Source organism: Medicago sativa, chromosome 3 (assembly GCF_051527215.1).
Source record: "Medicago sativa cultivar Bolivia chromosome 3, Bolivia_mono, whole genome shotgun sequence".
Lineage (NCBI taxonomy): Eukaryota > Viridiplantae > Streptophyta > Magnoliopsida > Fabales > Fabaceae > Medicago > Medicago sativa.
The window spans coordinates 73,021,226-73,047,350 of record NC_140751.1 but is presented as its reverse complement, the minus strand read 5'-3'; the positions used below and the strand labels follow the sequence as shown (position 1 = coordinate 73,047,350).

At 33.3% G+C, this 26,125-nt stretch overlaps 3 protein-coding genes across 4 annotated transcripts; 1 reads left to right on the top strand and 2 right to left on the bottom strand.

Annotated features, from left to right (window-relative positions):
• Positions 1 to 2,512: 2,512 nt before the first annotated feature.
• On the bottom strand, positions 2,513 to 8,609 carry LOC146939978 (protein trichome birefringence-like 33). 2 transcript variants are annotated; one of them, XM_085753558.1, is made up of 5 exons: positions 7,719 to 8,609; positions 4,673 to 4,844; positions 3,844 to 4,043; positions 3,583 to 3,741; positions 2,513 to 3,078 (listed from the first exon to the last, which is right to left on the bottom strand). In XM_085753558.1, exons 1-5 carry the CDS (start codon positions 8,159 to 8,161, stop codon positions 2,739 to 2,741), a joined length of 1,314 nt encoding a protein of 437 aa, XP_085609684.1. In that variant the 5' UTR covers positions 8,162 to 8,609; the 3' UTR covers positions 2,513 to 2,738. The 2 variants fall into 2 exon arrangements, with proteins under 2 accessions (XP_085609684.1, XP_085609685.1); XM_085753559.1 differs by lacking the exon at positions 4,673 to 4,844 and having other exon boundaries at positions 3,844 to 3,966; positions 7,719 to 8,277.
• Positions 8,610 to 10,507: 1,898 nt separating this feature from the next.
• LOC146939977 (autophagy-like protein) lies at positions 10,508 to 17,961 on the bottom strand. Its single transcript, XM_085753557.1, has 11 exons — positions 17,585 to 17,961; positions 17,330 to 17,372; positions 16,259 to 16,312; positions 15,381 to 15,444; positions 14,438 to 14,494; positions 13,848 to 13,954; positions 13,721 to 13,759; positions 12,577 to 12,665; positions 12,399 to 12,477; positions 11,128 to 11,175; positions 10,508 to 11,005 (listed from the first exon to the last, which is right to left on the bottom strand). Exons 1-11 carry the CDS (start codon positions 17,776 to 17,778, stop codon positions 10,925 to 10,927), a joined length of 855 nt encoding a protein of 284 aa, XP_085609683.1. The 5' UTR covers positions 17,779 to 17,961; the 3' UTR covers positions 10,508 to 10,924.
• A 964-nt stretch (positions 17,962 to 18,925) lies between these two features.
• On the top strand, positions 18,926 to 24,499 carry LOC146939976 (P-loop containing nucleoside triphosphate hydrolases superfamily protein). Its single transcript, XM_085753556.1, has 11 exons — positions 18,926 to 19,205; positions 19,295 to 19,531; positions 20,054 to 20,314; positions 20,548 to 20,627; positions 20,712 to 20,817; positions 20,971 to 21,084; positions 21,247 to 21,345; positions 21,445 to 21,534; positions 21,922 to 22,028; positions 22,108 to 22,251; positions 23,639 to 24,499. Exons 1-11 carry the CDS (start codon positions 18,942 to 18,944, stop codon positions 23,904 to 23,906), a joined length of 1,770 nt encoding a protein of 589 aa, XP_085609682.1. The 5' UTR covers positions 18,926 to 18,941; the 3' UTR covers positions 23,907 to 24,499.
• The last annotated feature ends 1,626 nt before the right edge of the window (positions 24,500 to 26,125 follow it).

Sequence of the window (26,125 nt, the reverse complement as noted above, 5' to 3'; positions counted from 1 at the left end):
GAGGGGATGCTGAGAGTGCACGTGGATACATCGTATATAGTACAATCAAATACAGAACCTCAATCACGCAGATTAAGAAAACATGATAAATAAATAAAATAGAATGATTCTTTCCCCGAAATAGTTATATTCTCTAGTATTGATGTATTTAAATTATTAAAAACATAAATTAAGGAACTTACTAACATTTTAGTGATGCACAAAACATTAATTACATTATACAATTTAAAAAATAAGCAATTAAAGTAAAATTGGAAACTAAAGTGACAATCTTTTTTAGACGGATATTTTTGCAAATGTGACAATATTTATAGAAAAGTGGCATAAGAAAACTATGTAAAGTTTTCTACATCTTAAACTCAATCATTAAAAAAAATAGTTTTTATGGTATAAAATATTTTTGGCATAAAAAAAGGTATAAAATAAATGTGGTCAAAAGAGGTAGAAAATATTTTTTATACTCATTTAAAACATTCAACATTTATTTATATTTATCATTATCATTTTTTATTTTTAGAAAATAATTATTAATTATTATGTTGAGTTTTAATGAATAAAAATTATTGTTGAGTTTTAGTCACAAAAAATTTAATGTTGACTTTTAGTCTAAAAAAATTATTAATGTTGTGATGATATATAACAAGAGAATATTATTGTAAAAATAAACAATAAATACATTTTGTAGGTTTTTGAAGCATGTATAAGGATTATTAATTGTCGTTCGTTAGAATTAATTAAAATCTTTTATAGGTGTGTTATTTGAACAACTATTTGTATTAGAACTTATGAGACAATCATGGACTTGCAAATAAAAGTATGCATTGACACGAAAACTAAAGTAATAAAAAGATAAAGTAAAAATATAATGTGAATATAAGAGGGAAGGTTGTCATAAAAGTTGTCACAAAATGATTGTACAAATATCATTTCTGAATCTCTTATCATTTGTTAAAAGAGATTTTTTTTTTGTCTTAAACCCTTGTTTCTTGGGGATTGAGTTTGTATGGGGAGAAACACTTGTGTGGACTAGGACCAAGAATTTTGGTTTGGTCACACACACAAGATTTTCTCCTTCTCTCTCTTCTCTTCTCTCTTCTACATTTTCTCTCTCTTCTCTCTTCTCTCTTTGTGTGTGACCAAACCAAAATTCTTGGTCTTGGTCCACACAAGATTTTCTCTTGTATGGGAGTGTGTGTGTGACAGTTCAGGCCGTTTCACATCACACATATTCTCTCAGGTCATTATTATAAGCAAAATTTTGATACATTGGATAATTAATGTATCTAGTTTATAATATAGACTGGATACATTAATTATTCCATGTATTTAAAAAGTAAAGTTTTGCTTATAACAGTGACCGGAGGGAGTACTTTATTTGGGCTGAAACGTGGGGATGTTGCAATCTCTCAAGTGGCTTATGTCAATGAATCTTGACTTTATTGAATTGGACGGTAAGCGTTGTGACAAATTGATCCTTGAAGCTATTTTGGTCACACATAAGTCCTTTAAGTTTGAGGTTTGTAATATATTGGTGCTTTAAGTTATTTTGGTCACATATAAATTCTTTAAGTTTGTAAACGTTTTCAATTTAGTCCTTCTGTTAACCAAACGTTACAAAAATGATTGTGGTAGAAGGGCTAAATCGAAAACATTTAAAAACTTAAAGGACTTATGTGTTACCAAAATAACTTAAATTGTCAATCTGTTATAAACTTCAAACTTAAAAGACTTAGGTGTGACCAAAATAGCTTAAAGGACCAATATGTTACAAACCTCAAACTTAAAGGACCCCTTAGTTTGAATGGGAGCATGTGTGTGTGATAGTTTAGGCCGTTTCACATCACACATACTTTATTCTGCCTGAAGCATGGGGGCTGTTGCAATCTCTCCTCTCAAGTGGCTTATGTCCATGAATCATGACTTTATTGAATTGGACAGTAAGTGTTGTGACTAATACCTACAATTATTGCTAAAACTGATTTATCTGAGTATGGGTTATAGTTATGTGTGTGTGACAGTCCCTATTAAGTTCGAAAAATAACTACAAAGTTGTGTATACCAGGCGATAAGAAAATGACAGTGCTCATGTTTTGGCACAAGTATCTACTAGCTATGCTACTCTTCAACATTTCTATTTCCATTGTATTTGGACAATTTTATTAAATGAAATGCCTTGATTTTAATTGCATAAAAAAATAACATTTATCTTCATCTTCACTTATTTCAGAATAACTTGTATCAATATCCTTGTCACAATTGTGAGCCATTGTATCACCAAAACTCAATATCGCCCAAATGTGTCACAATTGAGTCTCACACTAAGCTTATCATCTCCTTTGAACAACAACAACAACAACAACTCTGATGCTTCTGCACCCTTCTTAACAAAGAAAAAAGAAAATAGCCTAACTTGCATCACTATGTTTCTTTCTTCCAGAGACTGCTTTAAGTTCAAGACATGTAAAATGTTATATCTATAATGAATTTTTCTCTACCAAAAGCTAAAACAAAATGAAGAATAGCAATTCATTTCCGCGTACATATGTTAGCACCATTTGAATTTGGCATTCTTAAAGTGGAAAAAAAAAAAATCAATCCAATTTTCTCATGTAAAACCCCTATAGCTTATTTTCTAACCAAAAAAATAAAAAATAATCATACCCACATGCCTTATCTTCCAATTTACAAATCTTCAAGCAACGTGTGAACCAAGAAATCTGTTCAATTTCCGAGTTGTTTCAAGGATAAAATAACTTGGCAAATAGAAGCTCGTTCCAAGTATCTTGAAGTCCAGGTAAACACCAGTGTATACAATCAGAGTAGCTAGCAGGGTTAGCTAGTTGTTCTGGAGTCAATGGATTCCATTGCTTTTTGTAGATTGATGTATGTGCATCTTTACGGTAGTTGGAAAGTTGAGTGATGTTGAGAAATGTTATGGGAAATTTTGATTTTCTGAACTCTTCTCCAATTACTTGCATTATGCTCTTCAATGAATCGGATCCCCAATATGAGGGTTCTTCAATTGGAGTTGTTTCATTGTAGCAGTTCCCTCCTGGTTCCCCTCCCCACTCTATACTCCTGCCAAAATAATATAGTACTTTAATTAACAATAAGTATGATGCAATTGGACTTGTGTGCAGTGTGACTGCACACATCGGCTCGGAGGTAAGTAAAATATGGTAAAAAATTGTTCTATCCAAGATTCGAGCCGAATTCTCTAGAATGATTTGTTCTTAAAATGTTTAATTGTTCTCGGGGAGGATTGTCTACCCAGGGAAGATTTTAGTAGCTTGAAGTGAAAGTCTAAGTCCGAGTCTTCAACCACTTTCAGCGTAGAAAATTGTGATATTGTATGGTATATGTGTAATAATCAAGAATTATTCTTAAATATTGGTGTGCGATCGATCAAGATCAAACATCCCCAAAAAAATGCAGATTTTAACTTGTTTTATAATTGAAAAATCTGGACTTGAATCTTGATTGTTTTATCTTTAATCGAACGGCCACATATATTTTTAATGCATGAAAGCGGGGAATCCCCGACGGCAGGGAATCCGAGTTTGTGAATTATAGTATACTCACTTTCCATGAGAAGGCGACATGCTGGTGAAGAAGACTCTAGTCTTGTTGGAATCCATGTTCATTTTCACCCATCTAAGCATACTTTTCATAGCCATGCGATAGGCTTCCTCTGTTTGCATCTCAACAATCTCTTTTACTTCATCCTTGAAAGAACCAAGCCTGAAAATTTGAGTAGAGATTAATTAGGGGCTAGTTATGCAATGGCATTTGCATAAAAAAACGAGTAAATAATTTATCGAATATAGTGGATTAGGAACGTACAATATCTTCATGTTGGAGCCAGTTACCCACCAAAGATAGGTGTTGAATACCAAAATGTCTGTGCCTTTCCAATAACGACCGTGCTTATTGATTGAACCCTTTCTTACAATTCTATCAGTTACCCTATGGATGACAGCATTATCGGAGTTTGATTCAAGAAGAAAAGGTGCCCAATAGAACTCAATTGTAGCATTGTATTCCTAATTAAATACAACAATATGAACATATGGAGAAAAAGAAAGAAAAGGATGGACAGAATAAAATGCTTAAATGCAGATTTGGTCATCTAATATTTTGTTTCATTTACCATTTTGGTCTCTCCATTTTTAAATCCGCAGGTTTGGCCCCTTAGTTTTCAAAATATCTAGCATTTTCCCCATCTATGCATTTTGGGTTGATTTTTCACATGATTTGGCAACTGAAATACTTATGTGACAACTAAGTCGATGGCATGAAAATGAGTTCTAAGTTGGAATCCACGTAAATAATGTTCCACATCAAATTTACGTGTTTTTGTGACATAGACTATTGTATATTTTGAGGAAATAAAAATTAGTTGTCAAATAGAATCCATGTAGATAGTTTCACATCATCAACCAGGTTGTCACATAAGCATCTCACTTGTCACATCAAAATTCAACCTCAAAATGTATTAATGGGGAAGAGTCGGTCGTTTTGAAAATCAAGGGACTTTAATCGTGGAATTTGATATCGAGGGACCAAAATCGTGAATAAGGCAAAATAAATGAACCAAAATTGATTTTAAGTCTAAAATAATACTATTGAGAATATATTGCACATAAGCTATGAGCAAAAGGTAGCTAGCTACCTTGGCTGTGAAGACAGTGAGAGAATCAAAGGTTTCCATAGATTTGGCATGTTGGGGAATAAGATGATGGAGAAGGCATATCAAAGACACATACTGACCCCTATTGAGGGAGTCCCCAACAAACATCATCCTCTTCCCACGAAGTGTTTCTAGCATTAAACTGGCATTGAATCTGTAACATTGGTAAAGATGTGTGTATTAATTTATTTAATTTTCTTATCATCATTATACACCTTTGAAGAAATTCAAAATCCTTCAGGTGTGTGTATTCAGGATCCAACATAAAGCTAGTTTATTATATAATCAAACCAACAAAATTAGTACTTTCTAGAAGGAGAACTTCAAGGAAAAGAAATAACTAATGTACAAATTTTTTTGTAGATAGAAGAAATGCGTTCGACCTAACAATTTCGACGTTTTTGTCCGTTGAGATAGGACTTATGGACAAAACTAATGTGCATTCTAGTAAAATGTTACTTTTTGCATGTTAAATCTTGATGTGATATTCATATTAAGTTTTTTTTTTTTTACCAATTCTTCTTATTATTACGAGAAATGGTTAATTTCTTGCATCAAGAACCATAAAGAAAATTGATACTACAATCTATGTTAACTTGAAAATAAAATTTCCCGTGGTTTTTCATTGGATCTCTTTTACACTTTCTATTACTAGTTGATTGGCAAGTAATTTTCTTGCTGTGTCTTTTGCAGGTCATGTCCTAGTACATTTTAACTTTATTGCCCAATTGGAGGACCCCATATGGTAAAAAGACAGTGCATGTGGCTTAATTTCTTAAGAGAAATGATATTTGAACAACCATTTTTGACAACTTTTGTGACAATTTTCTCTCTTATACTCACATTATCTTTTAACTTTCTCTTTCTGTTTTTGTGTCAATATCTCATTTCCTTTGTAAAATCTTGGTTGTCACAAAAGTTGTCACATATATGGATGTTCAAATAACACAACTCAATTCTTAAACATACTCTTAATTTCAATCATGCGCATAGAAACACCAGAAGTGTCAACCATCAAGAAAATAGTGGTCATTCATTGCAGCAACAAATGTTAATCCTCAAACCACGGACGGAGCTAGAAGGAGGATGAGCAGTGGTCACGGTCCCTCAGAACTTTTGAGGAAAAAAACTATACTATTGCGCTATTATATTTTTCGGTTTTGATATTTATTTTTTGTGGAATTTATACAATATACAATGATCTTTTTTGACTCAATATATTGGCCTTAAACAACGAAGTTTTTAGGTTTTATTGCACTACTCCTTAACTAAAATCGTTAACATCGAAAAAGAAAGAAGAGTTTTTTCTCTAATTTATAGAAGAGTCTTAATCCTTAACTAGAATTCCAATTCACGATTCTTCGTTGTAATTTCTCAAAGAAATATCGAATATTGTTTGCGACTTTGTTTTAACATTCTCTGCCACTACCGATGATTCACTTATTGCGATTGCAACCTCCTACGTTTGCATTTTCGTTGTTTCATATTTTCTTTCAACGCTATTCAAATATCGTTTTAGTATCGTCATCTTCTAACAAACTTTAAGATACTCAACTTTCTTATATCTTTAAAATTTCTTATAATTTTAGATATCTATTAATTTTGAATATATCTTATAATGTCGTAAATATCTATATATTATGCATTTGAAAATTTATTTTTTCTTCACTAAATTATACTTTTAACTTGGTCCCCCTAAACTAAATTTCTGACTCCGTTCTAGATGTCTGTCTCAATTGTTCATAACCGTGTTGTATTATCAATTATCATACTCAATTACTCCCAAGTCATAAACATCTACATTACTAGAATAAAGACTTATTTTGGTGTGTTCACGGTTTGTTTGCGACTCAATTTAGTTCATTACAAAATTTAATATTGAAATCAGTTCGTGACATTTCCATACAGGATAAAAATGTTTGAAACTAATTTGATATTATTTGTTGTCAAAAAATAAGAATGAATTGGGACTTGGGAGTATGCTCCACCTCGAGGTCTCAGTTTCGATTCTTCCTAACGTCAATTTAGGTGCGTTAATTTAACTTCTTAAAAAAAATAAGAATGAATTGTGTCGCAATCAAATTATGAGGGACCAAAATTAGTGGCATTATTAATATGAATTCATGTAAGGTCCCATTCCAGAAGAAACAGATAAAATGTCCTACAAAAAACAAAGTCGCTTATAGTGTCCGATTCTACCGCCTTGTTTGCCAAAACTTGTAAACATTTCTATTGTAATTATTTTTTCTTTTGATAAATTTTGTTTTGTTTGGTAAAACCTTGCTGGAATTGTGAAATCGAATCTACGTCCTACACATATCAAATGTTGTTACTCACACATTGCATAGTTCGAACCAGGTTCTAACATAACAACAATATCAACCTTTTGCACACAGATATCACAATAAATCTCGAATTTTTTAAAGGATTCGTTTTTTATGAAGTTCGTTAATATTATAATCAAGTAGTTAAAGATATTTGATGTAAGAATCCAATATTTTGCTCCTTGTATAAAACTATAGTACTCCCTCCGTTCCGGAATAACTGACCCATTTTCTAAAAAAAAGTGTCCCAAAATAACTGACCCATTTCAATTTTCAATACAACTTTCATCATTCCCAATACAATATAACACTAAATAATACTACTTTTATCATTCCCAATACAATATATTCCACTTTTCCCTTCATTTATACACTTTTCTTAATCTGTGTGAAAAACCAAAGTAGGTCAATTATACCGGGACGGAGGGAGTACTATTTTACACCGACAATATTGTACGGCCATTAAACTACTATTACAAAATAATTTTCATAGAAAAAGTTTACTTTTAAAATTGAAAAGCTACCGAATGTTTTTTATTATTTATTTCTCACTCAATGTATTGAATGTTTTTTTACTTCTCCAATGTTTTCTGAATGTCGGTAACGCTTCCAACAATTACACTCTGACCCACCACCGTTAACTTGACCCGTAAAAAACCAGCACGTATACAAAAAGAAAGAAAAAAACATAAGCATATACTTACTTGGGAAGATCGCAACCGTGAGGCTGCCACCGCAACCGGCGGTACTCTTTATCCGGCCGGCCATGTTCTTGACAAGTCAACTGTGGCTGTATATAAGGACACTCAGATTCCTCATACAATGGCCTAGTCAACTCATCCTTCACCCACCTTCCACTAAACAAGTCACACTCTTTCTCTTCTTCTTCTTCTTCTTCTTCTTCTTGTTCCTTTTTCTCCACCTCTTGAACGGTGTTGTTGGACTGAGTCACCGTTGAAAAGAGTACAGTGTTGGTTTCAGTTTTGGGGTGGAGTTGTTGGAGGTGTGGACGGAAGATGAAGAGGAAGTCATGGGTGTTGAGGATGATGGCGGTGAAGAGGATGATGGATAAGAGGGTGAAGAGATAGGAAGAAAGACGAGGCTTTGTTCTGAGAAGAAGAGAAGAAGGGTTGAATGAGTTTGCCATGCATGGACCCCAAAACACTAATTACTATTACTATTTCTTTCTTTTTTTATCTTCGCACAAAATGAACTAGTAGATGTAGTACTAGCTAGTATTCATTTCATTTCGTTTCATTCATTCATTCATTCACATGCCAAACTTTATAAAATTATTTAAAGGTGAAACCTAATTAAGGTGAGTGGGAGCCATCGTGGGGACCTATTTAATTTCTACTACCCTAATTAATTATATGATTTTCTATCATAAATTTGAAATAAGGAATGATATTTGTAAAACTATTTGGTGACAATTTTTGTAACAACTTTTTTTTCTCTTTTTATTATTGATCAAAAATAAAATAGGGAATAAAAAGATAATGTGATTATGTGAAAGAAAGTTGCTCAAAAGTTGTCACAAAACTATTGTATAAATACCATTTCTCATTTTAGATGGATATAACCAAAAAATTCATGAATTTTAGATTGGTTAGCTCGTAAGATCTGACTTTATAACTTCATAGAGTTGAAATTTCAACTGCTATATTTCTAAGATTGACATTAGTGTTTTAATAGAAAAAAAATAGTTGAATTCAATTTTTAATATAATCCGTTTTTTAAACTTGAGTTTATTTCAAAGCTAAAGTTGTTTGCGGGTGTTTCAAGTAAAAAATAGTTGTTTATGTTTAGCAAGGGAGGGTAAGGAGTTGCTTGGCTTCAATGCTAAAGGTGTGAGGAATGTTGGGAAGATATGCAGTAGTTTCGAAGAAACAAAAATACCTATCAGGCATCAGCAACAAGACCAGGTCTTTTTTCTTTTTGCAAGTCACGATTCATTCATGAATAAGGCTTTGCAACTTAGGTGTAAGGTGATTAAGTGTTAGGTCACGCTACAATTAGATTAGATTTGACTTGCTTTCTTGATCTCAATTGGCACATTAACACGGGAATAATTTGAACTCCGAGAAAATGACCTTTGTTAAAGTAATAATCAAATTATTTTTGTATACAAAGGTTACCTTATTTTATTCTTTAAACATTTTACCAGCGTTCTCCATTTATTATATACAACTGCAGCTGTGCTGGACATTTCAGAAATGTTTGAAATGAAACATGACAAATGAATAAACTATCTAGGTATCTCCAACGAACGAATAATCCATTATTATGTTCCAAACTATATCAGCATTGGATGAGTGACTCCATGTGCCATACATTAGTTTATTATTATACCACGCTAGAGTTGATTTGGAAGTAGTTCGTGATGGTTTGCGCTTGCTATCTCGCATAAAATATTATTAACGAAAAAGCATCGATATAAATAAATAAATTCATACAATCATACCATTCTCAGGGCAGATACTCTGCACTTGATGAAACGACCTTTTTAAAAGTGGAACCTCGTGTTAGTATATACTTCTTGATCAAAGAAGAGTGAATTCAAGATCAAAATAAACTATGGTTACTAATAGTTACATATAAATGTATTTTCTTTTTAAGTATACCTATAAACTTTTTTGTTCAACTTTAGGACAAACTCATTTTATATTTAACCTTTTCCTATTCTTGCTCGTATTCCTTTCCCGTTGCAGCTGGATGGGAATCAGGCTTACTTCTCATACCGAAATCACAGATTTTCATGACACAAGATGTAGAAAGAAACATTATCCGTCATCTAACAAGACTTCAGATTTACGCATGTATCAACCAAAACATGTGATTTGAAAGAGAGAAAAAAATCACGGAGTGAAAGGAAGTACTATTGTTCTGTAGGATAAGGATATGATTCGGCCTATGTCTTGGTGTAGCTGCCAGACAAAAACGACTAGTGAATCCATCAACTCAGATGGTCATGTCTTCTTAAAGACTAAGGTGCATCCCCTTTTCGCCAGAAATATACCTTTTGCTGCCACAATATAGTGTCATGAATTATACATGCTTGTTTCTGTTTACTGTAAAATATCAACCCCAGCTCATAGACAAGAGCTCAGCCAGTAAACCGACAAATTTGCTTTCAAAGTGGGTTATGTATCGCATAGCCTAAATAACTTCCAGTTCATGATGTACCAACTATTCAGCACCATCATATACCAAAATTGGAATATTGTGGTATGCTATACTCATTCTAAATTGTTCAAAGTGCCTGATCTCAAAGAGCAAACATGAAATCTGGCCATGGCGGCTCCATACTAGCTCACAAACATAAATCAATGTAATAACGTTTACCAGCAAGAATAAATGGTATGAGAATTGGCAAAAGATTGAAGCTGACCACTGAAGTTGACATATAGTCATTAACTTTATGCACACTACGGCTTTGTTGGTAGAAAATATGATTTAGCTCAGGGAGAAAAAGTGAATCAAATCTTGAAAGTGGAGAAAATGGAAAACAATAATGAATTGATGGTCAAGTTAAAAAACAAGTTACAAGAAAATGAGTTTACTCAACTACCTATTATCAACTAACAAATGTCAACCAAAATTATTGGATTAGCTCCTGTAAAATGCATTTTTTCTCTATCATACTAGACTTTCTTGTTTTATATTTTTCTTTCTCTTCCTCATCCTCCTTGTTTTCTTTCAGAGAGATACATAAAAGAATGTGAAATGCTAAATTCATGGAAGGAGAATGAACAAGAATTACAAATTTCTGCAGAATGTTCCATATCAAGGAAGCATCAGAGCTGACCAGTAGGGCATCTGAAATGCAGTTTTCTGCAACATGCTCATCTCTTGTCTGAGATAATCCGTAATAAACTCACCACATACAGCCAGAATCAAAAATGAAATCTCAGAAGTTCACAGGAGAATAGGTGCTCCGGTGTCCTTCAGATGGCCCCTTAAACTTTCTAACCAAAGATGAGCACAGGCTCTGCAAAGGCACAGCATAGTACAAAGGTTATACGAAGAATTCAACTCCCATCTTTCTTAAAAATGTATTCTCTGTTTCCAGATTAGAAATACCAAAATTGAAGCATTCGTGGGGAAGAATACCTGTGCTCTCCTAGGCAAGCTGATCCACAAGTCCAAGTTAGGGATGACCTGAAGAATAGGGTTAATGAAGAAATCTCAGTCCTACTTGCCAAAAAAATCCCACAAAAGATTGCTTTAGCACACTCAAAAGGCAATTGTGAAGGATTGGGAATGGGATAATATTATATAACATGATAAACAAGATTACCAACAGAATAACCGAGTGTAATCAAGAATCAATTTCTCATCCAAAATTGCAAAAGTATTGGTTATCCGATACCAATACATGTATGATACTCCTAGATACATATCCAAGAAGTGTCCTCCAAAACTTTAAGAAAATATCGACCAATACATTTCGAATACCTTATTGATACTTTGAATATAGCTCCAAAAACATGAGCCTTGTTCTGCCTCATGTTGTGAGAAGAATTGGGCTACATGCTCCGATATTCATTCTTTGAGGATATTAAAAAAAAAACAGAGAGAGACATGGTTATGGGATATTGGGGTAGAGTTGTCATGTCTCTTGGTGTATTAGACTTGGAACCTATGCTTTTTAAGATGATGAGAATAGGAAACGAAAGTGATACAATTATTACTGTACATAGCAAGCAACTGTATAGAGTGAAGGCCTGTTATAAATAGGATTAATTGTACAGTATTACAATTTACAATACATTTTGACATTGGTTAGAGAAAAAATACATTTATGATCACAGGTATCTTTTTTGCAATTTTTTATCTTCATCTTCATATATGTTTAGCTATTAATGTTGTTCAAAAAAAAAAAATATATATATATATATATATATATATATATATATATATATATATAGAGGACATATCTAGGTCGTATCAGCATCTTAAGTTTTAATAAATTTTCTATTATCTCCGTATTCGTGTTGTATAGTACCCATTTTGCATAAAGCATCTGCTCTTCAAAGGAAGAGACAGTAATAAGAGTTTCATTATGAAATGCAGAAATGTTTAGAAGTGACAGTTATGTTATCGTCTATGACAGACAAATGAATCCTCTATGTACTATGGAAAGAATATTTACGGCATACAAAATTGATTCAAACTATCTTTAGGAGAGTGGAAAAGGGCCACAGATGACTAAATGAAAAGGGATCCTTCTTTCTTTTTTCACTTCCAAAACAGAGCAAGTATAAGAAAAAATTATGAAGTAGATGATTCAATTCACACAACCTAAATGACACAAATGAAAATAGGCATATTTACCCCTATGAGAAAAAGACAAAAGACATGAAGGAAAGGTGAAAACATACTTCTGTACCGCGAATCTTGAGGAAGAAATATCGATAAACTATACCAGCCAGTAGATAAGCAGCAAAAAGGCACAGAACACTGAAGTGAGATGCGATGAAACAGGTATTAGTAATTTAGCCAAATTAGGAACCCTTTACAAAATTCAAAGTGCCAGGCAAGACGGTGAAAAATGCTTACATAACAAGTAAAGTGCCAAACCACCCCCATCCACTCCCATGGACATGTACAATCATAGCACAACCAGATGGATGCTTTAGCTCTGTAGCCTGCTCAAGAAACAGGGTTACAACAAAAGTTAAAAATTTTGTTCATATCAAATCAACTTCAGATGGATGCTTTAGCTCTGTGTTTGGTTTTAAATTCATATCAACTTCATATTTCCCTTCTGTTTTCAATTTTTTCCTAGCCGACATTTTTATTATCATTTTACATAAGATGTGTAATGATGCAAGGGAACAAATGATACATCGATGCAGGGAAATAAATGATATAACTTGTGTCTAGTTTTCTTCATTTTGAGCAAAAATGGTTTGAAGACACAAGAGACTCGTTGTGTTGTGTATTAGAGCTGAAAGCTTGCTAGCAATTAGCATACTCTGGACAGAACTACTGTAAAAATAAATAATTTTCTTGCCATCCATATGCAACATCTAACGCTTTAAAAGTGCACTTTTGACTATTAATAAATGAGTCGGATTTTTAATTTCACAATGAAAACTTCAATCAACATGAATAGTTGAATAGGGAGATTAATCGATGTGAATACTGAATACAGACAAAAATGTCTTTGCATCATTGAGAATTTGAGACACGTGGTAGTTGGTGATGAAAATAGCTGGAAAAAAAAGGGCGGGAAGATCTTTCTTCATTATTCTTTAAATTCCAAATGCCTAAATTATTTCTTTAAATTCCAAATGCCTAAATTATTTTGCAGAAAAGAGAAAGTATTATGGGATGCTTACATGATACTAAACTGACAACAGTAAATAAAAGGAAGCCAAGCTAAGCGCATATACCACACTAACTAATGGAATATGGACATCAATGTCATGTTGATAATACGACAAAGCTTCCAAAAGTAATCTAAAGGAGTAGAAATAGCTGATAAATTCAATTATGTTCTTTGTCAATTCAATAATCCAAGTTCAACATTTCCTATATTTTCAACAAATGTAACTGATTTTCAATTTTTATGTTCACAAATTAAGAAACGTATACTACAAGTGGATAAAATAACTACAGCAGGACATCAGAAATCCACATCATAAAATAACAAACAACGTAAAAGGAAATGAAAAAAATCCCGATAACAGGTACTTACATAATTACAATCCCCCGATCTCTCCAGGGTTTGTGGTCCCTGTAAGCAGAAGATTGATAATGAAAATATGAATCAATTCAACCAGCATTAGTTCTATAATATTCACTTTAATCAATGAAAGCCTTACCTGTACACCATTTACATTGCAAAGCACAGACACGGCCAGAGAACAGTTGTACTTAATGCTGCTGCTTGACATTTTAACAATGATACCAACGTGTGGATTTTTCTTATCTGCCATCAGGAAAACATTGAAACCATACATTTACTCTAATTCATATTAGAAGCATTATCCAAAATCAGTTGAACCAAATAATGCATAACGACATACAAGGAGCACAAGTTTGAGCCAAAATGGTGCACTGAAAATTAACACAACGGATCTATTTGCAAAAAAAATAAAAAAAAATTCCAAAATAACTGACAAATTCAATTTTCAATACAAAATTACTTATTTTTTTTCCAATTGTATCCTCTATTTAATAGTACTTGCATCACTCCCAATTCAACATCTTCTACTTTGCATTTATGGTAATGATATATACATTAATACATGATAAGGGTACTTTAGTACAAATGTTATTCTCTCTTTCATTTATTCACTTTTCATAATATGTGTGAAATGACTAGGCCAGTTAATTTGGGACGGAGGGAGTAAAAGAAAACAATGATTGAAACGACCCACACATCATAAACAAATAATTGAATTCGTCTTACCAATAACATCAATGTCAATTTTTGGGCCACGTCCTATGGCTGAGCACACATGATAACCTGCATTTATCACTCTGTTAGATGACCATTTCCTCCTATTCTTCACACTGAGAAATAAACAAAATTTGACTTCAGTTGGGTATTGTTTATTTATTAGAAAAATAAAATGGTTTTTCCAAGTTCGTATTTATTTGAACTCCAGCTCTGCCCAATTGATGATGAACAAGACTCAGTATTTAGAACTTACAACAAACTCTTTTAGAGAACATAGTTTTTCATATGTAATGCTCCTCGAATAAGTCCATTGTGCACGAGTTGAATCAGTGTTAATAATGAAAAGACATCTATATAGTAATATGCTAGACTACATTTCATATGACAAGATCAGTGCAGAAAAAGGAAACACAAATGGACAGGGCAAAAGACAATAGTAAAATGAATAAAACTTGCGGAAAGGAGGTTTGATCATTATTTTCTAAAAGGGTAGAGAGCTACAAAATCAGTTAAGTTGTTCTATCGCATAAATAAAACGCCTTTTACGTATTTAACAGTACTTCAGGCAACCTAATTTGATTGATACAGCAGTAGAATTTATTTTTTACTGTGAAAGAGAATCAGTCACTTAGAGGTTCTGCCAGAAACAGAAACTAAAAGCAAAAATGATCTGAATTGCATTTTTCTTTGACGGTGATCTAAAAAGAATGCTTCTGAATGAAGCAATTCTTGCAACATCAGAAATTTCATGCCAAGGACACAGACACTAAAGCGTCTTATTCCACTGATAATGTGTAACTAGGTGTACTCGTAAGTTACAACAATAAAACAACCAAGCAGAGAAAAACTGTTTGCATCTGTCATAGCTATCACAAGCAAAACGCAGTATACACTAGACACAATTTTGCAGAGGCAAGTAAATGGGAGAAAACAGAAGTGTCAGGAACTATACCTCCAATGTTGTTTGACACAAGTGCCCCGCACTCCATCCCACAACGTGTTGGCCCTCCACAGTCCTATTGCATACATACAATGATAAGATAAGTGCAAAGTTTTGTAAAATTATGTGATAAAAATATTGCAGCAAGACCTTTGAACAGCCTTAAAATCCTATCTAATACTACCCCCTGTTATTTATCACTGATGTGTACTAGTAGCATTACTTATATAAAAAGGAACCACCAGTCTAGACCAATTAATTGTCAATTTAAAAGTAAACTAAATTAAATAGACATTCCAATCAACTTCATTTTTGGATCATCTACAATGCATTTTTACAGTATGTCGTCATGATGACATATCAGGCTTTATTCATAGTTAATCTATTAATTGTTTTTCCATATATAATATATTAAAATTTACACCTTAACAGTTATTTAATAGGTTTCTGGTCTAAGTGTATATCTGTGTGAAAAGAAGTGTGGATCTGTTAAGCTTCGTATGTACAATTGGATTTATCCAGTATAAGCTCGGATCTCTGAAATGATTTTAGCTCTACAATTATTCAGGAAGCTCAAAATCGATGGATAAAATACAAAAGAAATGACTCGTCGTGAAGAGACTTGTATTGAAAAGAAAGCAGAGAACATTATATGTGAGATATGAGATAAGTTACATGTAGCAAATATCTATCTAAACATCATGAATTTCATCTAAAGTCGAATTAGTTATAAAGACTAAATTATCATCATGTTTTTTCCCAACAAAAAAAAATATCATCATATTTCATATCTATCAAATACAGGTTTGATAGCACAACAGATTCTTGACAATTATAGGCTATTTGATCAATAAAAAGAAAATAGCTTTGCAGATAAGAGACTAATTTACCCAGCAATCGGCACATGTTGGAGGGTCGTGATTGAAAATCATTCCATCACAAAGCTGCTCAAACAACAAATACACAAAATTCAATTATAGATCAATTTGGCTTAAAGCTATGTTAATGCTATAATTCCTTATAAAACCAAATTCTGTGCTCTGAGAGTCCGTCTATTTATTGCTAGTCACACCAAAGAGTATGAACTTACACAACAACAACAATCAAGCCTTATCCCACTAAGTGGGGTTGGCCACATGGATCAAATTATGTCATAATGTTATATCATATGCCATATTTCTATCCAACTTATTAATCTCTAGAATACAATAAGAAAGGGTGTTGGAAGAATCAAACTTGCGACCTCTCGCACCCCAAGCTAGAATCATACTACTAGACTTCCAAATTTTAAAAAAACCTAATATAGAACTAATTTGAATAAACTTTTCTATAAAGACTTGCAGAAAAAGAAAGAAGTACAGAATCTCACAATAACTACAAGTTTTTTCCACAATAGCTTCTCATATGAGTTAAAATTGGCTTATGAGTCTCAATTTTCTAAAAGCTCTCCCGTCTAACTTCTCTAATCTCCACACACACAAGTACAAGTTTTCAAGGACTTTTTTTTTTTGTATGTGAATAACTAAAAACTTATTTTTAACTAAGAAGCCCTCGTAGGCTCTAAGCAAATCCAAACTGGACCTTAATCATCATCGCAAAAAATATAACACAAGTTTCGTCTTATGGAGAGCCCAAACGCAAAAAAAAAATACAAGATTAGTATCATTTATGTTTATCACTGATGACAACCAACGCAGGCAGGCTCTGTAACACCGACAATTCTGATTGAAGGCGTGTCTGGAGTTCGACACTACACATGTCAGTGTCTGAAGAGTCCGACGAAACCAACACATATGGTTACATTGAATTATGTTGTTTTCTTAAATTATTATCTGTGTCAACGTGTCTGTGTCGAGTTCAGTGTATGTGCTTCATGGTTGGCAGCTAAAAAATTACTAGTAATGAAGTGAAGTGTTGGTAATCAGAAAACAAAGAAATAAGCGTGACCTGATGGAGCAAACCTGAAACCAAAGGGTGGTCTGGTTCACTGACACTTTATAAAACCTACAAACACACACAAAAATGAAACCTTTATATGAGAACCACATAATTAGCACATTATCTACAAACTAACTAATCACAAACAAATCCTTTCTTCAATTTTTGATTAGGAACCAATTCCAAATCAATGAAATAATCCTAGAAATGTTTCTATACTCAATAATAATAACGATATCATATCAGATCAGAAAGAGAGGGAGGGAGAGAGGGTGGACCCGTCTTCGCTGAGAATGCCATGAGGAAAGTTACGAATTGGAGAAGAGAGGGTATAATTGTAAAGCTTGTTTCCGTCGCGAAAACTGAATTCACAAGCTGTGGTAGGTGTTGCTGAGCTTAAAGAAGATGAAAGTACGAAAACGGTGAAGAGAGTGAAGATGAGGCACGTGCGTTGTGGAGCTAGCAATGCCATTGTTGAAGGGTAGAAACACCAAACACAGCACAACTATTTGAATCTCATAATCAGTTGAGTTTGAGAAGCGTGAGATTGAGGCTATCTGTGACGGAAGAAAGAACAAATCGTACTCGCTGTGTCTGTGTGTGCGCGTTCAGAAGGACAGTGTGTTCTTGCTTATTTTCTCAATCTAACTCAAACTTGTACAAATACACTTGATTTAAGATTTATAAGATTTAAGATTAGATTATGTTCTCTAAGCTAATTTTTTTTCCTTCATAAATCACCCTGCAATGAAATAAATTTTATTTTATATTTTAATTTTAATTTCCAAAAAATAAATATTGTATCATGATTTTCACTAATTTGATATTTCTTTTAGGAACACTGATCTAATATTTTTGATCATATCGGATCTTAGATTCTTGGATGATGGCGTTGAATGACCTTTGAGTATGGTACTTTTGTGAGCAACAACCTTATTCTTTGGACAAATGGAAATGGTGTACATGCACACACTTCGGCGGTCATGTTGGTAAATTTTGTGGGTGATGCGGTATTTAGGGAAAGAGTATGTGTGCTTAAGCCAAAGAGCGTGAGTTAGTATTTATAGTATATGTTTAGAGTTTTGGTCTTTGAACCTTTACCTAAACATTTGTCCTCAAGGGACAATTGTGATTAGCATGTAGGTATAAGAAAAAAGTTTAGCATTTGGAGGCACAAGTTAAACATTTCTATAATGAGTTTTAGGTTGTTTAACATGTGTCATTAAGGCACAAGTTAGCATTTGGGGTTATGCTAACTTGTGTTCTAAGGACACATGTTAAGCAACCTGAAAAAAACAATTTTGCATTGAAAAACATAATTTTACATTAATATGTGTCCTTAGGACACAAGTTAGCATCAACCTTTTCTTATTCACTCTTTATTGTAATATTTTTATTGTAATATTGGTTTGAGCATCTTTTAAACTCATTTGAATATGACTTTTTTTAGGGAGAATATCAGACTTCTTTGTTGCTAAAAAAATGGTGCAAACATGCAATTAATGTCTTACTTTGGGTAGCTTTGGCAATATTGATTAGTAAGAGGAGCATCCCGTAAAATAAAAAACAGCCCTAAACCAACCATCAACAAATACAACACCACAAACCTCGACAAAGACACTGAACGCCGCAACCATGGACTCCGAGTTCCCCAACAAAGCATTAACCTCAACTCGTTTCTCCGACCTAAAACCACCACTCTCCGAACCCGTTCTTCAAGCTCTCACAGACTCAAACTTTGATTTCTGCACCCCCGTTCAAGCCGCCACTATCCCCTTACTCTGCAGCTACAAAGACGTCGCCGTCGATGCCGCCACCGGTTCCGGTAAAACCCTAGCTTTCGTCATTCCACTTGTCGAAATTCTTCGCCGGAACGCTTCCAATCCCAAACCTCACCAGGTTCCTCCCTCTCCTCATTCCAATTCAATTAGGTTAATCATTGTAATGTGTCCAATTTATGTGATAATGAAGTGTTTGGTTATTTGTAGGTGCTTGGAGTGATTATATCTCCTACAAGGGAATTAGCGTCGCAAATATATCATGTTGCACAGCCTTTTATTTCGACTTTAGCGAATGTTAAATCAATGCTACTTGTTGGTGGAGTGGAAGTGAAAGCAGATATGAAGAAAATTGAGGAAGAAGGAGCAAATGTATTGATTGGCACGCCGGGGCGATTACATGATATTATGAATCGGATGGATATTTTGGATTTCAAAAGCTTTGAGGTATAAATTTTAGAGAAAATACGAAATGCAGAGATAATGTAAGCAAGTTTTTACGCTGACGGCCAATAAGGATGTAGTAATTGGTAGTTAAGTTATCTTTAAAAAGCGGTTACAAATTAGGCTTAGATGGCAATATAGTGTGTTCCTATTGGATGTCGGTGCAAAATAAATTCACACGGTGCATCCCCATTAAACTCTTATCTTTTACTTTTTTACCAATGAAACACAGAAATGGCAAATAATTTGAGAGAATGACATAATTGAATGTAATGTAAGGTGTCGGTGTCGGGCATTATTGGACACCAGACATGCTTTCAATCAGAAGTGTCGGTGGTACATAGCTAATTATACAAAATACATGCAGATATATGTTCTAGAGAGAATATTTCAGGATTTATTATTTGGTCATGTGGTACAAAATAATATCTATGTCATGTTGTAGCTTCGTGCTTTAAGATTCCTTATATTTGTGGCATTTGGGTATTAATAGGAATAGGATTTTGATTGTAATTGTGTGTGCAGATTTTGATTTTGGATGAGGCTGATAGACTATTAGATATGGGATTCCAGAAGCAGATAAATGCTATCATAACTGAGTTGCCTAAGCTTCGAAGAACTGGCTTATTCTCTGCTACTCAAACTCAGGCTGTGGAAGAGCTTGCCAAAGCAGGATTGAGGAATCCTGTGAGGGTTGAAGTTCGAGCTGAAACAAAAACAGCAAATGATTCTGCTGCATCAAAGAAAACAGAGTCTTCAAAGACACCTTCAGGTCTTCACATTGAGGTATTACCTATGTGGCATGCCAGTAAACTAGAGATTAGATGTGTGGTGATTTCATTTTTTCACTTTAGTAGTAGAATCCCTTCATTTTTTTGGTTAATTTAGCAGCGAGTCTTTGCCTGGCGCTCTTACTATAATCCATATAAGATGTTTCATGTTTTACTAATAGGTGCATAAAACAGTTTATACTCATTTTTTCTTATACTAATCCTTTTCTTTTCTTTTCGAGCTTGCAGTACTTGGAATGTGAGGCAGATAAGAAACCGTCACAGCTTGTAGATTTCCTTGTTAAGAACCGCTCAAAAAAAATTATAATGTGAGATACACAATGTTAATAATGAATAGTATGATCTGTGTAGTAGATGAATAGCTTATCATACTCAAAACTTCATTTTTGCAGATATTTCATGACTTGTGCTTGTGTTGACTATTGGGGAGTGGTTCTTCCTCGCCTTTCTGTTTTGAAAGGCTTCTCCTTGATCTCCCTTCATGGAAAGATGAAGCAGGTATAAGTTTGACTATTAGCAACCAAGCATTTGTCAGTTTTGAAATTAAATGTATTATTATTCTTTTATATCAGCATTGTATTTCTTATCACCCATTATTTTTGTCGAACTTTACTGTTTGTATACTTATTGGCTATTTATTTTTCTATATAGTCTGTCAGGGAGAAGGCACTAACTTCATTTACATCCCTTTCAAATGGAATTCTTTTGTGTACGGATGTTGCAGCACGTGGACTTGACATACCTGGTGTAGACTGTATAGTGCAGGTAGCTTTGTGACAATGTAGATGCTACTGTCTGTTAAACATTGTGTTTCATCTTCTCTCTGTTGTCAAATTGAAAAATAAACCGTGGTTCAAATATTTCTTCATATTTATCACTGGAACACTTATAGAAAATGCAATTAATGCATCCTCTGTTATTCCACAGTATGATCCTCCTCAAGACCCAAATGTGTTCGTACATAGGGTTGGTCGAACTGCTCGGCTGGGTAAACAAGGGCATGCTGTTGTCTTCTTATTACCAAAGGTGTTGTCACAAGTATCATGTTCTAGTGCTTTTTTATAATATACATAAGATTCTTTAAGCTTATCTTTTTATGGTAAATTAATCTATGTCAATGTGTAGGAGGAATCATATGTAGAATTCTTGCGTATACGAAGAGTTCCTCTTCAAGAGAGAATGTGCTCCGACAATGCACCTGATGTTATACCCGAGGTTTATTCTCGGCTTTTATTATCTTAATTTACTGTGTTGTCATGTTTTATGGATGCAATAGGAGGATCCCTTGTTATGGTTGTCAATCGATATTAAAAATAGTTATTAGATATGTGAACTACCGTAATAGTATTCCGGTAGAGTCAACATGGAAATAAATTCCCTGCTACAACATACTAATGTGCTGATTACCTTATAGGCTGAATGGCTGATCTTGATATTACTCCTTCACTGTTAGATTTATTTTTTTTTTTTTTTTTAAGTTTTATTGATTGTCTAGGTAAACACGGCTACCAGTCCCAGTTCTTCTTTGTGAACATGAAAATGTATATGAAAAGCTAACCCTTTCAATTCCCTGATAACAAAATTATGATCAAAATGTTTTAGATTCGTTCCGCGGCAACAAAAGATCGTGATGTCATGGAGAAGGGAGTCAGGGCATTTGTTTCTTACATTCGCGCTTATAAAGAGCATCACTGCTCTTATATTTTCAGGTGAGTAATGTTGACATATGATTTTGCTGTCACTCGATGATTAAACATCATTATCGTTGAACTGTTCTCACTCTTACAGGTGGAAAGAACTTGAAATTGGCAAATTAGCCACGGGACATGGCTTATTGCAACTTCCTTTAGTGCCGGAGATAAAACGCCACTCACTATCCACCGTGGGATTTGAACCAGTTAAAGATATCAATTTCGAGGAGATTAGATTCAGGTAAAAACATTTTAACAGTAACCTTTCTAATTGTCAATATTCATATCTCTGAACAGCTTAAGCTGATAGATATATAAGAAAAACATCTTGTAATATTTTCTCATCATCTTGAATTATCTCATAGACTTAGTTTCTTATCTTAGAGTATCCCGTGAGATTAGCTTCTATATTACTTGGTTATTATCATGATTTGTTTCCCTGTTCAATTAGGATTAGCAGTCTTGTCTCCCTATAAATAGGGGTTACTGCTTAACCTTTTGGAATGGTCTGATTATCATCAAATCTTCAATCATAATTATATTCTACTCTTAATTCTTTTTCTCATCTCATTATCTAAAACCCATATCTTCAACAAGATGAAAGCTCACGAATGAGCTTATTAGGTTGCGTTGTCCATATCTTCTAACAAGATAAAGGCTCATGAATGAGCTTATTATATCTAGCACGCGGTCCCGAGAGCTTGTTATGCTTAAAATATGGACAATGCAAAGGGCCACCTAAACTTGTGCTGAATTTTAATATTTTTTTAATTTTGAAAATAGAAGTGGCCATGGATCAAACTCCTACTTACATAGAGACACTCTTAAACGTGAATACCATGACAAGAACCTTCTCACTTCAAGCTGTTAGGTGAAACTCATTAATGGTTGTAAACTTTACAACCATCAGATGTACAAAAGTTATATTGGGTATGAAAAGCATATATTGCTTACATCTGTCTTATTATTGTTACATTTTCCAAGGGGAGGGCAATTGATGAATGATACTTTATTTGATTTGAAGCTCACTAGTTCAAATAATCAATTACAACCATAGAAAAGTACTTGAGCTCAGCAGTTGGCTCGGGCTACATTATTTTTGTGATATTTATTAATTTTATAACATTATAAATTTATAATTAAAACATCAAAAATTTAATTGTATAATTTAATATAATTCAAATTGAGCTTCAGATTGGGGTATGAAAATCAAAATTGAGTTGGAGCTTGAGCTTCTTTTTCATGCTTCGATAAAAGTTATCCCTATTTTTTTAGTTATAGGTAGAAACTTATTCTTCAAGATACTTTGAAGAGGGGAGGGATTGGGAAGCTGTTCTTTTGTATACCAAGTTCTTTGTTGATCTTGATTGAGGGATTATGGGTGGCAACTGAGACAAGATTTACAATTAAATGTAACATGAATATCCTATATTCGTGTTGTCTTTCGATTGTCCTTCTAACTTATTCCAAGTACACTTTTTAACTCGGTCAAAAAGCATCATGTAGTTGTCTCATTTGAGTTTTGATCAATAAAATGAGGTATTTTTTTATTAAAAAAAAAACTTCTCAGTACACTTTTGCTTTGTTCTTGCAAACATGCTGCTGACTTAAAACTTCAAATTTTATAGGGATAAATCAAGAGAGAAACAAAGGAAGAAAAACCTGCAAGTAAAGAAAGAAGCCAAAGAGAAAGAGCCAAAACCTAAAAAACCAAAGAGAACTCCTGAAGTACCTACTGCCATGAGAAAGCAAACAGCTAAACAAAGACGTGCTAAGCAGACAGTTGAAGATGAGGAAGAGTTGACGCAAGAATACCGGTTGTTGAAGAAATTGAAGAAAGGGACCATAGATGAGGATGAATATGCCAAGTTGACAGGCACAGAGGATTTACTTTGAAATCTAAGTTTCCATGTCTGATTACGCTGTTATGGATATGTTGTTGGTGTTGTAATGGTGGAGTGCTGGTTGAATGTTCTTAGATAACCAGTGGACTAGTATATTACAGCATCCTCACATGATTCTGTTGGCATCCCCTAAAAGATCTGACATGTATACATCTTACACTGGTAACAAAAGTTCCAGAGTTCGGAGGACCGACTTCCATTTTGTTGCCGATAGAGACCTTATCAGCCGGTGAGTGACATTTACCGATTAATGTACATAGAAAGTGGTGACAGTGCAGAGATTTGGAAAGGTACTAGTCCTTGGATCAGAGAAAGATAGACTTTTATGTTATGAACATCAAGATTAATTTTATCCCAAATTTTGTTTGCTCCCACTATCTATAGTCTTTTTAATGTTCTTTTCTTATCTAAATTATTCATGTTCCTTTGTTTAGTCTGATAGGATGCAGGAATAGAAACTAGAAGTCGAATTATGTTCAAGGTATATGTAACTTTAATAAACAAAGTGTCAAAGTCATGGTATTGAACAATTTTGTTTTGTACTCGTTAATACTGTTATTTAATTATGACCCTCGCTTAAACGTAGGTAAACTTCCCTTTTTATGCTTTTAATTTCAACCTAGAGGTAGATTAAGCTTTGAATTTAACTTTGCTAGGTTGAGTTCTTTAATGGAAAGAATGTTTTCTACCTTGGAAGTCCTTTGAAGCAAGATCACAAGTCATTAACGAGGCTAAGCAACTGAATGACCAATCTTCCATTCATTCATATTTTAGAGATTGCGTATGAGTTTACAGTTTAAACAATTGTTCTTGAAATGTTTTTGAACATTAATCAACATAAGTTAAATTTGTGTACAAAGTTGAAAATAAGTTATTAACATGTTAATTTTTTGTGTGCAAGTATCTTTAAACATTACCATAAGGCACTTGTTAGTATTTCTCTTACCATATATATTTATAGGGATTTACTAGAACACACCCACTAGTTTTTATGTGGGAGTGTTTTAGCAAGCTACACCTTAGGGTGTATTTAACTACTTTTTAGTTATAACTTGCTAAAACACACCTTCTAAAAAAATAAGTGGATGTATTCTAGCAAATGCCTATAGGAGTTGCTAACATACACCCACTTATTTTTTTAGAAGGAGTGTTTTAGCAACATTCACCTTAAGGTGTATTTAACAACTTTTTAGTTATATCTTTGTTAAAACACACCTTAATAAAAACTAGTGGGTGTATCCTAGCAAACCTCATATTTATATTATGATATAAATTTAACATAACAAAAAACAAGAAAGTATAAAATCGGACTTTAGGCATTGTAGGGCAAGTCTGCTGAGTCTAAATCTCGTGATCAAAATTCCACGGTCATGGTCCCCAAGAACAGGACAAGCCCACTTTCTTCCATAGCATGAAATTACTTGGAAGGAAGGACTTGGCCATTGTCATTTGAAGATCTTTAATCCATAAATAATCCTATGATAATGATCTTCTCCACAATTGATATGTTCATGGTCTTCTCCACAAATGTGCATAAAGTAAACGATAATGATCTAACTTATTTATTACTCCACCGACCCCACCCTTAACATCAGATCTTTTTTGAAACATTTTTTTTGGTTACAAGATCTTTTTTGAAACATTAATATCAGATTTGTTTTCAGCATTCCAAAATTTTTTTGTTTTGTTTTGCAAAGACTCGGTAGTCCGAAGATTTTCAATTTTTCAAAATACCAATTTTCTCACAAATTTTTAAGGGGTCATATTAACTCGTATCCTTAGGGCATAAGATAAATAACCCAAAAGTAGAAATATTTCCTTAAATTTTGTGCATTTTATTTATTGTAAATTCAAAAATTAAATTCAATACATATATTCCAACAAAAAATTACTATATTTGATTCATTAACTTGTGCCTTAAGGACACAAGTTAGCATTTCCAATTTTTAAAATAGAAAATCAATTTGTTAAATTGAAGAACTGCTATAAATTTAGTTCACACACCAATTATCATCAATTAAATGTATATTTGATATCACCAATGTAATTTTACAAAACCTACTCTATAGATTCAACAAAAGTCATTTTTAAATAACATTAATTTGGAGAAATTTAATTTGATATTAAATATACATTAAACTTGGTCTTTTTTTTTGTTGATAAATTTAAATATTGATCTTCTAGTTTAATGGCCGAATAGTGAAACGTCCA

What these genes read in the sequence shown, in the direction of transcription:
- LOC146939976 (XM_085753556.1), top strand. Translation starts at nt 18,942, where the DNA reads ATGGACTCCGAGTTCCCCAACAAAGCATTAACCTCAACTCGTTTCTCC. An exon ending in TTCATGGAAAGATGAAGCAG is followed by an intron (nt 20,818 to 20,970) that starts GTATAAGTTTGA and finishes TTTTCTATATAG; the next exon opens with TCTGTCAGGGAGAAGGCACT. An exon ending in CACTGCTCTTATATTTTCAG is followed by an intron (nt 22,029 to 22,107) that starts GTGAGTAATGTT and finishes TCACTCTTACAG; the next exon opens with GTGGAAAGAACTTGAAATTG.
- LOC146939978 (XM_085753558.1), bottom strand. Translation starts at nt 8,161, where the DNA reads ATGGCAAACTCATTCAACCCTTCTTCTCTTCTTCTCAGAACAAAGCCT. An exon ending in TCACTGTCTTCACAGCCAAG is followed by an intron (nt 4,044 to 4,672) that starts GTAGCTAGCTAC and finishes GTATTTAATTAG; the next exon opens with GAATACAATGCTACAATTGA. An exon ending in ATGTCGCCTTCTCATGGAAA is followed by an intron (nt 3,079 to 3,582) that starts GTGAGTATACTA and finishes TTATTTTGGCAG; the next exon opens with GAGTATAGAGTGGGGAGGGG.
- LOC146939977 (XM_085753557.1), bottom strand. Translation starts at nt 17,778, where the DNA reads ATGGCATTGCTAGCTCCACAACGCACGTGCCTCATCTTCACTCTCTTC. An exon ending in GGCATTCTCAGCGAAGACGG is followed by an intron (nt 17,373 to 17,584) that starts GTCCACCCTCTC and finishes GTGTGTTTGTAG; the next exon opens with GTTTTATAAAGTGTCAGTGA. An exon ending in TTTGGCACTTTACTTGTTAT is followed by an intron (nt 12,478 to 12,576) that starts GTAAGCATTTTT and finishes ATCTCACTTCAG; the next exon opens with TGTTCTGTGCCTTTTTGCTG.